Here is a 17,040-nt window from a genome sequence, read left to right as displayed (position 1 = left end):
GTTATTGACTCCTGCTTGCAGAGACTTGGCAGTAAAACCATTTCACAACTGGATGGACCTTCCAATGTTTTGCTGCTTGTGGAATCATAGCATTGTGTAAACATAATACAGCAAAAGTGAAATGAAAGTTTGTTTTAAATTTTCGGGGGTTAGCATTACGTAATTAAGAAGTGTCGTTGATAGTGAAGAAGGTAATCATAGATTACAGGGGGATCTTGGTCAGTTAGGGAAGTGGGCCGAGGAGTAGCAAATGGATTTCACTACCAATAAGTATGAGGTGATGCATTTTGGAAAGTCAAACCAGCGTAGATCTTATACTATGAATGGTAGAGGATTAGGGCATGTAATGGAACAGAGGGACCTAGGAGTACAAGTGCATAGTTCGTTGAAAGTGGCATCACAGGTAGACAAGGTGGTGAAAAGGGCATTTAGCCTGCTGACCATCAGTCAGGGCATTGAGTATAGGAGTCGGGACATCATGTTCAGAATCAGAATCAGGTTTATTATCACTGACGTATGTTGTGAAATTTGTTGTTTTGCAGCAGCAGTACAGTGCAAGACATAAAAATTACTATAAGTTACAAAATTAAATAAATAGTGCAAAAGAGGAAGGTGCAAGGTGGTGTTCATGGGTTCATGGACTGTACAGAAATCTGATGGCAGAGGGGAAGAAGCTATTACTGAAACATTGAGTGTGGATCTTCAGGCTCCTGTACCTCCTCCCCGATGGCAGTAACATGAAGAGGTCATGTCCCGGGTGGTGAGGGTCCTTAATGATGGATGCCGCCTTCTTGAGGCATCGCCTCTTGAAGATGTCCTCAATGGTGGGGAGGGTTGTGCCCGTGATGGAGCTGGCTGAGTCTACAACCCTCTGCAGCCTCTTTCGATCTTGCGCATTGGAGCCTCCATGCCAGGCGGTGATGCAACCAGTCAGAATGCTCTCCACTGTACATCTGTAGAAATTTGCAAGAGTCTTGGGTGACATACCAAACCTCCTCAAACTCTTAATGAAGTAGAGCCACTGGCGTGCCTTCTTTGTGATTGCATCAATGTGTTGGGCCCAGGACAGATCCTCTGAGATGTTGATGCCCAGGAACTTGAAGCTGCTCACTCTTTCCACCGCTGACCCCTCAATGAGGACTGGTGTGTGTTCTCCCGACTTCCCCTTCCTGAAGTCCACAATCAATTCCTTGGTCTGGCTGACGTTGAGTGCGAGGTTGTTGTTGCAGCACCATTCAACCAGCCGATCTATCTCACTCCTGTACGCCTCGTCATCGCCATCTGAGATTCTGCCAACAACAGTGGTGTCGTCGGCAAATTTATAGATGACGTTTGAGCTGTGCCGAGCCACACAGTCATGAGTGTAGGGAGAGTAGAGCAGTGGGCTAAGCACGCATCCTTGAGGTGTGTCTGTGTTGATTGTCAGTGAGGAGAAAATGTTACTACTGATCTGCACTGACTGTGGTCTCCTGATAAGGAAATCGATGATCCATTTGCAAAGAGAGGTACAGAGGCCCAGGTTTTGAAGCTTGTTGATGAGTACTAAGGGGATGATGGTGTTGAACACCGAGCTGTAATTGATAAACAGCAGCCTGATGTATGTTTTGCTGTTGTCTAGGTGCTCCAAAGCCGAATGTAGAGCCAGCAAGATTGCGTCCACTGTAGACCTGTTGCGGCAGTAGGCAAATTGTAGTGGGTCCAGGTCCTTGCTCAGGCAGGAGTTAATTCTAGCCATGACCAACCTCTTGAAGCACTTCACCACAGTAGATGTAAGTGCTACCGGGCAATAGTCGTTGAGGCCGCTCACCCTGCTCTTCTAGGGCACCAGTATGATTAATGCCCTTTTGAAGCAGGTGGGAACCTCCGACTGCAGCAGTGAGAGGTTGAAGATGTCCTTGAACACTCCAGTCAGTTGGTCGGCACAGATTTTCAGTACCCTGCCGGGCACACCATCAGGGCTTGATGCCTTGTGAGAGTTCACCTTTTTGAAGGATGTTCTGACCTCAGCCTCCAAGACAGAAATCACAGGGCCACCAGATGCTGGGGTGTTCCCACAGGTGTAGTGTTATATGTTGCAGTTATATAAGTTATTGGTGTGGCCGCACTCGGAGCACTGTGTACAGCTTTGGTTACCCTGTTATAGGAAAGACATGGTTAAACTGGAAAGAGTGCAGAAAAGATTTACGAGGATGTTGCCAGGACTAGAGGGCCTTGGTTACAGGGAGGGGTTGGCCAGGCTAGGTCTTGATTCCTTGGAACGTAGGAAACTGAGGGGGTGACCTTATAGAAATGTTTAAAAGTATGAGAGGCATAGATAAGGTGGACGGTAACAGTCCTCTCCCCAGGGTAACAGAGTCCAAAACTATGGGGCATAGGTTTAAGGTGAGAGGGGGAATATTTAAAAGGGACCTGAGGGGCAACTTCTTCACGCAGAGGGTGGTGTGTATATGGAACGAGCTGCCAGAGGAAGTGGTTGAGGCAGGTACAATAGTATCATTTAGGAAGCACTTGGATAGGCACATGGAGGAGTGGGGCTTAGAAGGATATGAACTGAACACAGGAAATTGGGACTAGCTGGGTGGGCATCATGGTTCGCATGGACTGGTTGGGCCAAAGGGCCTGTATCTGTGCTGCATGGCTCTATGACTCTAAATCCTTGGTGATTTGCTGTCCGATTTTACAGAGTTGCATGGCTATTTTTTACCCGTATAAGTAGAAGAACAATATCTAAAGCATTTGTCAGCTAATTCATACTCCAGTATGAAACTGCAGCTGTAACTACTCAGCTTTAGCCATGCAAGTAGACAGGGTGGTGAAGAAGGCGTTTAGCACACTGGCCTTCATCAGTCAGGGTGTCGAGTTTAGCAGTAGGAACATTATGTTGCAGTTATATAAGTCATTGGTGAGGCTGCACTTGGTGTATTGTGTACGGTTTTGGTCACCCTGTTAAAGGAAAGACATTGTCAATCTGGAGAGGGTGCAGAAGAGATTTACAAGGATGCTACCTGGACTAGAGGGCCTGAGTTATAGGGAGAGGTTGGCCACCCTGGATCTTTATTCCTTGGAGCAAAGGAGAATGAGGGGTGATCTCATAGAAGTTCATAAAATCGTGAGGGGTATGGATAAGGTGGACGGTCACAGTCCTTTCCCCAGGGTTGGGGAGTCCATAACTAGAGGGCACCGATACAAGGTAAGAGGGGAGAGATTTAAAAGAGACCTGAGAGTTAACTTCTTTACACAGAGGGTAGTGAGTACCTGGAATGAGCTGCCAGAGGAAGTGGTCGAGGCGGGTACAACTGCAACATTTAAGAGGCATTTGGGTAGGTAAATGGAGGGGAGGGACAGAGGGTTATGGGCCAAGTGCGGGCAACTGGGACTAACAGGGAGGATGCTGTGGTCGGCATGGACCAGTTGGGCCGAAGGGCCTGTTTCCGTACTGTATTACTCTAAGACTCTGTTGTACACCTCACAGGATCAATTGTGGTATACCAATTACATTTACTTTTATAATAATACATGCAAAGACTGGAGGCTTTGAGACACTTGCTGAGAGAAAGATGCAGTGTTTGGGAGGAATGACCCAAGAGGGGGTTTTAAGCAGGTTCTGAAAAGAGGAAAAGACGTATGGGGTTAAGGAGGGGCACTCCCGAGTCTGGGGACTAGGACGTTGAAAGCTGAAAGTGGTAATAAATGGAGCAACAAAGAACTCAGCAGGTCGAGCAGCATCTTCCACAGACGTTGTTCGACCCGCTAAGTTCCTCCAGCAGATTGTTTGTTGCTCCAGGTTCCAGCATCTGCCGTCTCTGTGTCTCCATGGTCATGAATTAACTTTTGCTCTCTTTGTGGTTTGGTTCATTCTGTGCCAGGTGCTCCCCAAGAACCTTGCGGTGCCCTATTGCAAAGTATCTGAAGTCCTTGGACTGCCACCAATCTTAGTTCATGCCGACTGTGTTTTAGCAAATTGGAAGAGAAAGGATCCCAACAGGTAAGAACTTCTCCCTCATTGGTAGATATTCTGTTTTGCAATAAAGGGAAAGCATTCAAGGGAAGGGGCATAGTTACTGTTGCCATGATACTCTTCCTCCCCTTGCCCTCCTTAGCCAATGGCTGTTGATTTGCACCTCTGACTTTTGTTCTTCATTTGGTACCACCTCTCAGAATGGAGTTTTACCCCTCAGGAGGAGGCCCATGTGTCCATCCCACCTGCAGCCCACCCCCCAGCTCTCTGCTTTTCCCACAGACGCACAAGTCCAACTGAGTTGGAGGCCTCGATCCCAGGGCGAGGGGCAGCGTCCCCGACCAATGCCGAGGCCTCACCTGGGAGATTTCAAGGCCCCGATGACCCTCAGAGACTCACGGCCAGTCAAAGGCCTTTGAATTACTTTCAAATGCCTCCATAAGTCAAACAGATTTAGTTCAAATGGATGCGAATAATCAGCAAATAAAAATTCTTTCAAAATTGCTTATATACCTTGAAGTCCTAAAAATTAGTTAAAACAATTAACAATTAAGAATAAAGAAAAATAAACCAACGAGGTAGCTTTTTCCTGCTCCCCTCTGTCCCTTTTCTCTCTCCTCCTGATCTACCCAGTTTCTCCTACACCCACCCCAGCCCCCATCACCCTGTTCCTTTCCCCTCCTCCGCCCACGCCGTCTGCCCGTCGCCCACACACCCCTCCCACTGGGTCCCTACTGTATTCATCTGCCCACCCCACCTGCCTTATGTGGTTCCAGGCTCCTCCTCCCTCTCCTATCGGATTCCACCATCTGAAGCTCTCTGTTTCCTCCACCTACCACCTCCCGGCCTCTGTCACTATTTCCAGTCTTCCCTCCTCCATCTGCCAATCATCCCTTCTCACCAGGATCCACCTATCGCCTGCCAGCTCTTGCTCCGCCCCTCCCTTCACCTCCTTATACCAGCGTTTCTCTCCTGTTGCATAAAGCCATCAGCACCGCAATCACTGCTCTCCCTCTATCAAAAGTATATCCTTCCTAAGGTAGGGAGACCACAATATTCCAGAAGGAAGCTCACCAGGGTCCTATATAATTGGAGCATGATGTTTCTACCTGTGTACTGAAGTTGTCTTGCAGTAAAGGCCAACATACTGTGTGCTTTCCTAATTGCTTGCCGCGTCAACTTTTGGTGATTTATGTACAAGGACGCCCATGTCCCTCTGAACACCAACACCTTTCAATCTCTCACGACTTCAAAAACAATCTACATTTCTGTTTTTCTGCCAGTGTGGACGATCTGACATTTTCCTTCACAGTATTTCATCTGCAATGTCCTTGTCCGTTCACTGAACCCCTCTATATCCCTTGAAACCTCTCTGCATCCTCACCACATTCCTCACTGCCTCTGAGCTTTTCATCATCAGTAAACTTGGATATAGTTACACTTGATCGCTTCCTCCAACTCATTGATATAAATGGTGACCCCAGCACTGTTCCCTGGGACAACCTGGGCAGTACGGTAGCATAGCGGTTAGCGTGATGCTATTACAGCGCCAGCGATCGTGGTTCATTCCCCACCGCTGTGTGTAAGGAGTTTGTACGTTCTCCCCATGACTGCCGGCTTTCCTCCGGGAGCTCCAGTTTCCTCCCACATTCCAAAGACGTACGAGTAGGTTAATGTGGGTTTAAAATGGGCGGCGCGGATTCATAGGGCCCGTTACTGTGCTGTATAAATACAGTTTACAAACACCTGCTCCTCACAACCTCTCAACTGAAAATGAGCCCTTTATTTCCTCCTTTTTGTTTCTGCCCCATTTCTCAATATATTACCCTCAAAGCCGTGCTCTCTAATATTATTCAATCTGTAAGTTTTTTACTCAGGGAGTGGTGAGTGCGTGGAATGGGCTGCCGGCAACGGTGGTGGAGGCGGATACGATAGGGTCTTTTAACAGACTGTTGGATAGGTACATGGAGCTGAGAAAAATAGAGGGCTATGGGTAAGCCTAGTAATTTCTAAGGTAGGGACATGTTCGGCACAACTTTGTGGGACGAAGGGCCTGAATTGTGCTGTAGGTTTTCTATGTTTCTATGTTTCTATATCTCTTGTGTGGCACTTTATTGGAGTACAAATGCATCACATCAACTGCTTCATTCTTATCTATTCTGCTTGTTACTAACTCAAAAAACTCTCAAGACTTGCCAAACATGACTTTCCTTTCATTAGTCCATGTTGCCTCTGCCCAATCCCTTTTTTATTTACTAAGTGCCAAGTTACCACTTCCTTAATAGTAGATAACTGCTTGTTTACTATCTTACTGCAGTTTCTATCTACCACAATGAGTGGGATTACAGTTGCTACCTTCCAATCTGTGTGAATTGTTCTAAAGAATTTTTGAAGATTACAACCAGAGCATTCATTACTTCCATGACCTCTTCCTTCAAAATCTTAGGATGCGGCTCATCACCTCTTGGGAATTTATTCCCTTTCGATCCCATTATTTTGTCTGGTATCAACTTTCTACTAATGCTAATCCTTTGAGTTCTTTAGTCACTCTGGGCCTATACTTCACAGTTTCTGGGAGGTTTTCTGTGCCCCTGTGAAAACAAAATACAAAGTACTTATTTAATTTCTCTATCATTCCTTTGTTCTCCAACATAACTTCTCCTGTCTAAGGGATTCACATCAGCCCGAGCCAATATTTCCCTTGTTACATATCCATAGGAAATTTTACAGTCACTTTCACACTCTTGTCAGACCACTCTTGTATCCTTCCCCTTTCCATATCAAGTCCTTGTTCCTTTGGTGAATTCTGAAATTTTCACAATCTTCAGGTTCACTGTGTTTTTCAACAAAATTAAACAACTTTTCCTTTGATATAACACTGTCCTTATATCAGGATAGAAATTATTTTTACATAATTTATAATTCAAAAATATAAATTATATTAAGATATGTACATTATGTCTTGATATGACTATACTCTTTGATATCCATGAACATTCCACTTTCTCTGTTGAATATTTTCCCCATAAATGCTGTATTTGTAAATTCTGTTCCAATTATTTAAAGGGTAGACTCTGCTGGTTTGCTGTCATGCCTTTTAATATAGTTTCCCAGTCCCCCATCACCAACCCACACCACATGCCTTGTTCGTTTCATCCTCAGATTTAAGACTGGACTAAATCACCTTCAGTTTTTAAAATTTTTTTTTAAATTTAAATTTTATTTACAGCGTGGTAACAGGCCCTTCTGGCCCAACGAGTCTGCGCTGCCCATTTTAAACCCCAAATTAACCTACCCGTACGTCTTTAGAATGTGGGAGGAAACCGAAGCATCCGGCGGAAACCCACGCAGACACGGGAGAACGTACAAACTCCTTACAGACAGCGACGGGAATCGAACCCCAATCACTGGCACTGTACTAGCGTCGCACTAACCGCTACACTACCGTGCCACCTGTAAAGTTTTCTTTAGAACTCTTATCATATTACAGTTACCATTCCCAAATCCAGCTCAACTACCAGATCATCAACAAGTCCTTTCCCATTACACAATATTAGAGCTAAAACAGTCTGTTTCCTCATTGGTTCCTCAATATACTGGTCTAGAAAACAATCTGACACATTGTGTGAATTCACTCTCCACACCATTACTGTTCTTCTGGTTTGCTCAGTCTATCTGTAGATTGAAGTTCCCTCTGACTATGGTATTATTCTTTTTACATGCATCTTATTTTCCCAAGTTGTACTATTCCCTACACTAGCTCTACAGTTCGGGAGCCTATAGACAATGTTTTACGTCCCTTCCCTTTCCTGATCGCCAAACAAACTGATTCTATTTCTTGATTTGCCGAGCTAAGATCTTTTCTCTCTTCTGCCTTTCTCCCATTCTTTAATATCATGGCTACTTCATCTCTTCTCAAGGATGAAATATCCTGGGGTATTTAGTTCCCAGCCTTGGTCATTTTGCAACCACGTCGCTGAAATGGTTATTAGTTTGTATCGATTTATTTTAATTTGTGCCATTAATTCACCTGATTAGTTACAGATTCAAATAAAAAGCCTTCAATTCTGACCCGTTACCATTTTCCCTGTTCTGACTCTAGTTGGACGCACACTCTTATGTTTGTATGTTCTGTCCCTTTCTGGTAGACTTTGACTGTCGATCCCCAAGCTGCTACCCTGAACCCTTGCTTCGTCATTTCTCTTTAACTTTCAAAATTCCCCTTCACCAGAAACCACCTCCACTATCTACTTTAAAGCCCTGGTTACAGCCCTACTTATTCTACTTGCTGGAGCCCACCCCTATGGAACAGATACCTTATTTCCCAGTACTGATGCTAGTGCTTCATGATCTGAAACTGTTATCAGACTCTTGAATGGACCTCTGATACGCTAAAAGATGAACTCTTGATCTCCCAATCTACCACGTTGTGGCCCTTGCGCTTTATTTGTCTACCTGCGCTGCACTTTCTCTGTAACTGCTACATTATATTCTGCATACTATTTTCTTTTTACTATCTTGGTGTACTTACATATGGCATGATCTGTCTGGATGGCATGCAGACAAATGCTTTTTACTGTATCTTGGTACATGTGACAATGACATACCAATACCAACCTATTTCTCCCACACCAATATTCAAGCCACAGATCATCAAGCATAGAACACAGAAAAGCACAACACAGGAACAAGCCCTTCAGCCCACGATGTTGTGCCGAAGTAATTAAAAACCTAACTAAATTCGTCCCTTCTGCCTACATGTCCATTTCCCTCCATTCTCTGCACATTCATGGGCCTACCTACCGTATTTGCCTCCATTACACCCCCGGCAACTCTCTGATCTAATTGACCCCATGCCAATTTACATGTGATTTCGGTAGAAACCTGGAGCTTGTTACCTTCGTGGTTCTGCTTTTTAATTTGGACCCTAGCTGCTCATATTCCTCGGCTGAATCTCCATGTTAGCCCTATCCATGCATTGATTCCCATGTCATGGACCATGACAATTGTACCTTTCCTCTCCTGTAGGTGGCTGAGTGATAGGGGAAGTGACGTCTGAGGTGACTGGTTCCAGAATATTGACCTGTACCACAGTGCGGTGGTCAGTTTGCTCATCATCCCTGCAGCCTCTGCTCTCCCCCACACAGGCTGTATGATCCCTGCACCTACTAGACAAGCACAAGAGCTGACAAACAACCTGTTGGAAGAACTGAGACCTGATGTAGGGTTTTGACCCGAAACATTAACAATTCCTTTCCTCCCAGAGAAGCTGACTTCCAACAGGTTGTTTGTTGCTCCAGATTTCTTTTGTCTCCAAGCATAAGGGCTGAGGTTGATGCATTGTTACATTCTGGATACCCATACCTGCCTCACTCAGAGTCACATCTCCCTCGACAGACCATTTCTACAGTACTTAGTTTAACGGTTTTTTCTCTGTCTTGGAACAAAAAATCCAGGTAATTTTCTTCTCTTGTGATGCATTGCAGTGTCCAAAGCTTAGACTCCAGCTCATCAACTCGAACCAGTAGTTCCTCATCAGCAGTCATTGACTGCAGATGTGGTCTTCAGGGATCCCAATGGATTTTGTCGATGTCCAAACACAATAAAACTCTGATAATCCACTATCTGACCACTCAGAAATTCCGATCGTTCAGCATCTGGCTCAGAAAGTAATGTTTGCCACATTCCCTTTCAACTCACCAGGGCCCCAGTTCCTGTGCTCCCCTTCTGATTCATCAGGCCCTGGTTCCCACAATCCCTTCCGACTTACCAGAGTTCTGTTTCTTAGGCTCCCTTTAAACTTAACGGGCTCCCTGGGAAATGTATTGTAATACTGTGTAATATCTAAAAAAATGAATTAAAAATGTACTTGCATCAAATAACGTTCAGTAGTCCAGAAAATGTACTAATCCAGCACTACCAAAGTCCCAAGTTATTGGAGTTTTACTTTACTACAGTTACAACACATCAGCAGCTTTGCATGCATGTCTTGAAAGATTTAATTTAATCAACATATTTAATTGATCTTTACCTCACCAGTTGTTACTCACCACCACATTCCTCACCCCATGGACATTCCGCTCACAGGACACTGATTCTAAAAATCACTTTATTAGCTTTTAGCTAAAAACACCAACTTTTAGCTGGTCTTCAGCTTAAGCTTTTGCAGTTCTTGACATCTTATGTCGTCAGACTTTAATTAACCAGTTCTAGCTGGTTACTTCGGTTCCTGGGAGACTAAAGTCCTCTTGTTTACCACTTTACATCACTGTAAATTGAAGCTACATTTAACAGAAAAACTAAATAAATTTAAAATGAAATTAAAAGCACCCCCCATGCTCTTCAAATCAGCCTCTGTGGTCTGTGCTCTCTTTTTCAACTCCTGGGGTCTGTGCCTCTTAATTGCTTCCACAGTTCCTGAAAGTTTTTCACTGTATCTTGGTACACATGACAATAAACCAATACCAAATACCAGTTCCTAGGATCATAGAGAGATACAGCAGGGGACCAGGCCCTTCGGCCCACTGAGTCTGTGCCGACCATCAGTTGCACATTCACACTAATCCTACCCTGATCCCATTTTATTCTCTTCACTCTGCTGTTAGCTTTCCCCAGGTTCTCTCATTCACCTACACACTAGGGGCAACGTACAGTTGCCAAGTAACCTACCATCCCACACATTTTTGGGACATGGGAGGAAACCGGAGCATCAGGGGATGTTATCCACGCGGTCACAGGGAGAACGTGAAAACTCCACACAGGCGGCACCTGAGATCAGGATCGAACTCAGGTCTCTGGAGCAGTGAGGCAGTGGCACTACCCACTGCACCGCGCTTGTGTCTCTGTTCAGGAGAAGAGGAAATGTATATCTGACTTTTTGCTTCCCAGATCTTCAGCCGATTTTTCACACTAAGCAAATGTCATCGTGTCATAGAGTCACACAGCACTTCTTCCCACTGAGTCTCACCAATCATCAACCAACCATCTGCACTAATCCTACACAAATCCCTTTTTGTTCTCCCCACATTTCATCAACTCCCCCCAGATTCTACCACTCAGCTACACACTAGGGGCAACTTACAATTGCCCATTAACACATCAACCTGCACGTCTTTGGGCTGTGGGGGGAAACTGGAGCACCTGGGGGAAACCCACATGGCCACAGGGAGAACATACAAACTCCACACAGACAGCACCTGAGGTCCAGATCGAACCTGGGTCTCAGGCACTGGAAGGCAGCAGCTCTACCTGCTGCGCCACTCTGTCACCCTAAACATCTAGGCAGAATTTTCAGACCCTTCATTCACAGGAAGGTAATCCATTTTAATTACCTCCACTGCCCAGGTGCGAGGGAAATTCTGAGCATGTTTTGGCCTGAAACAAAATAAGTTCCAGCAACTTCTTCAATAATTGGGATCCACACAGGAACATGCAAGAGTCTCTGTTCAGTGTGGTACATCTGTTTTATCCCCTGAATCTGAAGACAAAGCCTCCACAGCTCCACCTATTGCTTTACCAACATTGATCGGGAAGGAAGCAGTTTGCCCACTCCATGCCACGTCCTCCTCTGGTGCCCGACACCCAGTCATTGCTTTACCACTAGATGCATGTGAATTGTGGGCACAATTCTCAAGTCTCATTTTCATGTTAAATTAGTGTACACTTAAAAGCTGAATAATCTTCCTTAAGTGCAAAATTACGGGAAGTGCTAATTATTTTTTCGTTTCCTTTCACATATCCCTTTGGGAAATCTTTCCAGGGGCATGGAGTTAAGGTAAGTAGTGTGGATCTTTGTTCTTCTTCTCATTATTAATTTTGCATTTGGAGTTGTGCAGAGACACGTGTGGGTGGTGTGATGAGCAAATGAATCACATGCAACCTTCTGTCTTGTCCTGGGGTTATGTGAAAATAAGTCAAATGTCTTTCGACCAGATGACGAGACACTGAAGCAGGAAATGATCAGTGAGGTTTAAATCCAACGATAATACTTCTCTTCTACTTCTAATGCCACCAAAGAAGGCTATTCGGCCCATTGAGTCCATGCCAGATCCCAACAGAACAACTCCATTGATCCCATTTCTCCCTCGCTATTTCCCTGTATCCCAACAACTTATTCTTTCTCATGCACATGTGCCTACCAACTTCCCTTTAGTTTTTTTTTAGCATTAACGTTTACCAGAATAGATATGTTTTTGATATGTGGTAGATGCAGTTTTGGTTGACAGTAGATAAATTTTCAAGCGATCCGGTAGTTGAGAACAATGGGGAACAGGTCCTCTTGCACCAATACTATTTTATTCTCCCACATTCCCAACAATTGCCCCCAGATTTTACCATCCACGTACACTAGAGGCAACGTACAGCGGACAATTATTCTACCAACCCCATCTGGTTCCACTGCTGTTCCCCTCTCCCCTAATGGTTCCCGTTCTCACCTCCACTACTGATCTGAATCCAGCACTGATTGTGCTTTGTGTTCCTGCTTATCTCCCTCCAGCGGCTGCCTCCCATCTTCACCCCTCCTCCCACCTCGCTCCATCTGTTTACCTTCCCCCTTTTTTCCTCTCTCTCTGTCTGCCTCCATCTATCATTCACCTGCCACTGACGCCCAACCTCAGTCCGCCAATCTCCTCGGACTCCAGTCCCCGTCTCCTCTTTATCCTGGCCACCTCGCCTCTCCACTCTCAGTCCTGATGCAGGGTTCCGACCCAAAACATCGACAGTTCCTTCGCTCCCCTCCCACAGATGCTGCTCGACCCACTGAGTTCCTCCAGCGGATCGTTGGTTGCTCCAGATATGTGAGGGATATGTGAGGATGGGGCTCCTGGAGAAAATCCATGCAGTCGCAGGAAGAGCCTGCAAACTCCACACAGACAACACCAGAGGTCGGGATTGAACCCGGGTCACTGGAGCTGTGAGGCAGCAGCACTACCAGCTGCACAACTGCACTGCCCAGTATATTAAGCAAATGCTTGCTAGCCCAAATGGTCTTTGGTTTAGTCTCCTTCCCTGTTCTTGCTTCATAGCACTGGAGGTAAGGAGAGTTCAAGAGCCCAAGCAGGTACTCCGTAAATGCGGCGAAGGTATCTGCCTCCACTGCCTCTTTAGGCAATGAGTTCCAGACCCTGACCACACTCTGCACGAGTCAGTTTTTTTCACAGATCTCTGATCCTAAATCCTGTATGGTCCATATCTCCGGTTACTGACTTCTTTGCTGACAGAAGCATACCCTTCTTGTCTATTCTCCCTTGGCCTCCCGGAATTTGACACGCTTCATAGAACATAGATGATAGAACATAGAACACTACAGCACAGTACAAGCCCTTTGGCCCATGATGTTGCGCCAACATTTTTTCCTACTCTAAGGTCTACCTAACCCTTCCCTCCCACATAGACACATGAATGATAGAAAAATGGAGGGCTATCTAAGAGTCTCTTAAATGTCCCTATTGTATCTGCCTCCACCACCTCTGCTGGCAGTGCATTCCACACACCCACCACTCTGTGTAAAAAAACTTGCCTCTGACATCCCAATTTTAAGGTAATCTCCAATTCCCTCAAAATTATGCCCCTTTGTGTTAGCCGTTTTCACCCTGGGAAAAAGTCTCTGACTGTCCACTTGATCTATGCCTCTCGTCATCTTGTACACCTCTATCATGTCACCTCTCATCCTCCTTCTATCCAAAGAGAAAAGCCCGAGCTCACTCAACCTATCCTCATAAAACACGCTCTCCAATCCAGGCAACATCCTGGTAAATCTCCTCTGCACCCTCTCTAAAGCTTCCACATCCTTCCTATAATGAGGCGACCAGAACTGAACATAATACTCCAAGTGTGGTCTAACCAGAGTTTTATAGAGCTGCAACATTACTTCATGGCTCTTGAACTTAATACCATGACTAATGAAGGCCAACACTCCATATGTCTTCTTAACAACCCTATCGAACTGCACGGCAACCTTGAAGGATCTATGGACGTGGACCCCAAGATCCCTCTGTTCCTCCACACCGCTAAGAGTCCTGCCATTAACCTTGTATTCTGCCTTCAAATTCGATCTTCCAAAGTGTACCACTGCACACTTTTCTGGGCTGAACTCCACCTGCCACTTCTCAGCCCAGCTCTGCATCCTATCAATGTCCTGTTGTAACCTACAGCAACCTTCTACACTAGCCACACCACCAACCTTTGGGTCATCAGGAAACTTGCTAACCAACCCTTCCACATCCTCATCCAAGTCATTTATAAAAATCACAAAGAGCAGGGGTCTCAGAACAGATCCCTGCGGAACACCACTGGTCACCAACCTCCAGGCAGAATAAGCTCCATCTACCACCACCCTCTGTCTTCTATAGGCAAGCCAATTCTAAATCCATACACCCACGTTTCCCTTGATCCCATGTCTCCTGACTTTCTGAATGAGCCTTCCATGAGGAACTTTATCAAATGCCTTACTAAAATCCATGTACACCACATTCACTGCTCTACCTTCATCAATGTGCTTCGTCACATCCTCAAAGAATTCAGTCAGGCTCATGAGGCCCACTTCAGTTGAATCTCACCTTAGTCTCCTCTTTTCCAAAGAAAGCAGCCTGTGTCCAAATAGTCTTTCCTTATATCCATAACTCTCCAGTCCTGGCAACATCCCCATAAGCCTCCTCTGCGCACCTCTCCACCTCTGTCACCACCTCCCCTTGGTGAGATGATCACAATGATCACAGTGCTGTAGCTGTAGCCTATCTTGCATTTTTTATATGGTACCTGTACGACCGCCCTGTGCTTGTATTCTAAGTCTTGGCCAATGACGGCAAGTATCCTGTGTCCGGCTCTGGTCGGTGGTCTGTGGACCCGCACCCCACACCCTCTCTTCCTCAGCTGATGCACGTTGGATGCAGAAAACGACCACATGCTCCACCATGATGCCACTGACCAGGTGGTCGATCAGACCACCGGCATGCAGAAGCTATAGTCTTCCGCTGTTCTTCCCAACCTGACCAGGTCAGGTCCTTGTAACGGATAGTTTACAAGGGTAAGGTTGTGGTGAGTGTTGGAAGGAACGTGAGGGATGTGTGCTTTCTATCAGAAGAGGTTGTAACCTGAGGGATGTTAGGAGGATGAGACGAGAGGATACTATTGTCTTTGATCGTTTCAGCTCCACTCCCGACGACAGTTATTGCAGTTACGACCACCACTGTCTGCTGTGAAGAGTTAGGAGATGCGTGCAGCCTAACAGTCTCCTGGTGGTCAGATCTCCCTGACCCCCAGTTCTGAGCCAGCTTGTCCGAGAAGAGAAAGGGCGATGTGTCAGTGGGGTGGGGTCGTATACACTGTCTGGGTGATGTAGTCATTATGGCTGAATGGCAGGCAGTGAGTGGAACCTGCAAGATGTTGGCATAAGATTTCCAACAATACTAAGTGTGGTGAATGGACCATACGAATGATAGATCTAAGTCCCAATTAGAGGAGGGTATTGATAGCTGAGTGATAGTGGACATGATGTTCGAGCATCTACCATCGCAGCTACCATCAGGCAGGAGGTACAGAAGTGTGAAGTCCCACACCACCAGGTTCAAGGACAGCTACTTCCCTTCAACCACTTGGTTCTTGAACCAACCTGCAAAACCCTAATAACTACAGTACAGCAACACTATGACCACTTCGATCACTTTACACTACAATGGACTTTGTTTTTGTTCTTTTTGTGCTCTTTCTTGTAAAAACAGTATATAATTTATGTTTTTCTTGTGAATGCTGCTTATCTGATGCTATGTGCCTGTGATGCTGCTGCAAGTAAGTTTTTCATTGCACCTGTGTATACGTGTACTTGTGCATATGACAATAAACTCAACTTTGACTTTGACTTTGAGCAGAGTCTGAGGTTAGTGGCACAGTTGCCTGGATGTGGCACAGACCTACTGACCTTAGTGACTCATGTGAGGCCAATAAACCTTATTGCTTTCCAACCAAGTCCAAGGCATCGTCCACCTTCTGAGCTCATGTCACGAGGACCTCCTGGTACTTTGTGCACACTGGCATCTCTCCAACTGTGTACCTCTTGTATAAACCGCTCTGAGATATTCTTGTATGTAAGGAATGTAAGTGGAAGAGTCTAGGACCAGAGGGCACAGCCTCAGAACAGAAGGACGTTCCCTTAGAAGAGAGATGAGGAGGAATTTCTTCAGCCAGAGGGGAGTGAATCTGGAATTCATTGTCACAGATGGCTGTGGAGGCCAAGTCATTGGGTGTATTTAAAATGGAGGTTGATAGGTTCTTGAATAGTAAGGGTGTCAAAGGTTATGGGGAGAAGGCAGGAGAATGGGGTTGAGAGGGAAAAACAAATCAGCCATGATCGAATGGCGGAGCAGACTCGATGGGCTGAATGGCCTAATTCTGCTCCTGTGTCTTATGGTCTTATGAAATCCTTTGTTCAATGTTACTGCGATTTTAGGTATTGGAAGCTTGTTCCATCTCTTCACACAACGTCAGGCTTCATTCAAGGGGGTCAAACAGATTAAAACTGACTTATTTTGACTTAAAACAGAAGCTTGTGATGGAAAAATGTCTTTATATTTATGTGCTGGTATTTTGTATGACCACTAGATGGTAATACATTTCTTCCAGAAATTTGGACACGATCTTCGCATTGCCTGGGGGAGGCAGCTTAAAGGGATTCTTTCTGGTAACGTTACAGGCGGAACTGGCAGCTGTACAAGGCATCAAGGTAGGCACCGCAACACCAAAGGTACAAAGGGTCACATATCTGAAGGGATAAAGGTGTAATGCATGATCTAACTGAACTGTTTGCTTTTATTAAAGTTCTTATGTATCTAAGCTACATTCTTTTAAAAGACAACAAGCTGACAAAACCATTTATGATCAGAAAGGCAGTCAGACAGGGAAATCTGATATCCTTTTTTTTAAGGTGGTGCTCTTTATACAATGAAGGTGTAGGTTTTACTTTTGAGGGCAAATTTTTAAATTCTAGTTCACTTGCACTTGCTGATGTTGCAATAATAACTGCCTCTTATAGTCATTTATTGTGTTCAGCTAAGTTATCCAGACATGATCTTCTGTCTGAATGCAAT

General features: G+C 45.3%; 1 protein-coding gene across 1 annotated transcript in view; it reads left to right on the top strand.

The window, feature by feature from the left end:
* ido1 (indoleamine 2,3-dioxygenase 1) overlaps window positions 1-17,040 on the top strand; it is a 34,959-nt gene that overhangs the window by 5,153 nt on the left and 12,766 nt on the right. Inside the window, exons 4-6 of the mRNA XM_052041001.1 lie at window positions 3,867-3,985; window positions 11,718-11,732; window positions 16,577-16,676. Of these exons, the coding sequence (XP_051896961.1) occupies window positions 3,867-3,985; window positions 11,718-11,732; window positions 16,577-16,676 (234 nt within the window). The remainder of the gene's footprint in view (window positions 1-3,866; window positions 3,986-11,717; window positions 11,733-16,576; window positions 16,677-17,040) is intronic.

Source organism: Pristis pectinata, chromosome 29 (assembly GCF_009764475.1).
Source record: "Pristis pectinata isolate sPriPec2 chromosome 29, sPriPec2.1.pri, whole genome shotgun sequence".
In the NCBI taxonomy this organism is placed as follows: domain Eukaryota; kingdom Metazoa; phylum Chordata; class Chondrichthyes; order Rhinopristiformes; family Pristidae; genus Pristis; species Pristis pectinata.
Note: the sequence above shows the minus strand (reverse complement) of the source record. Positions and strands in the feature narration are given on the sequence as shown.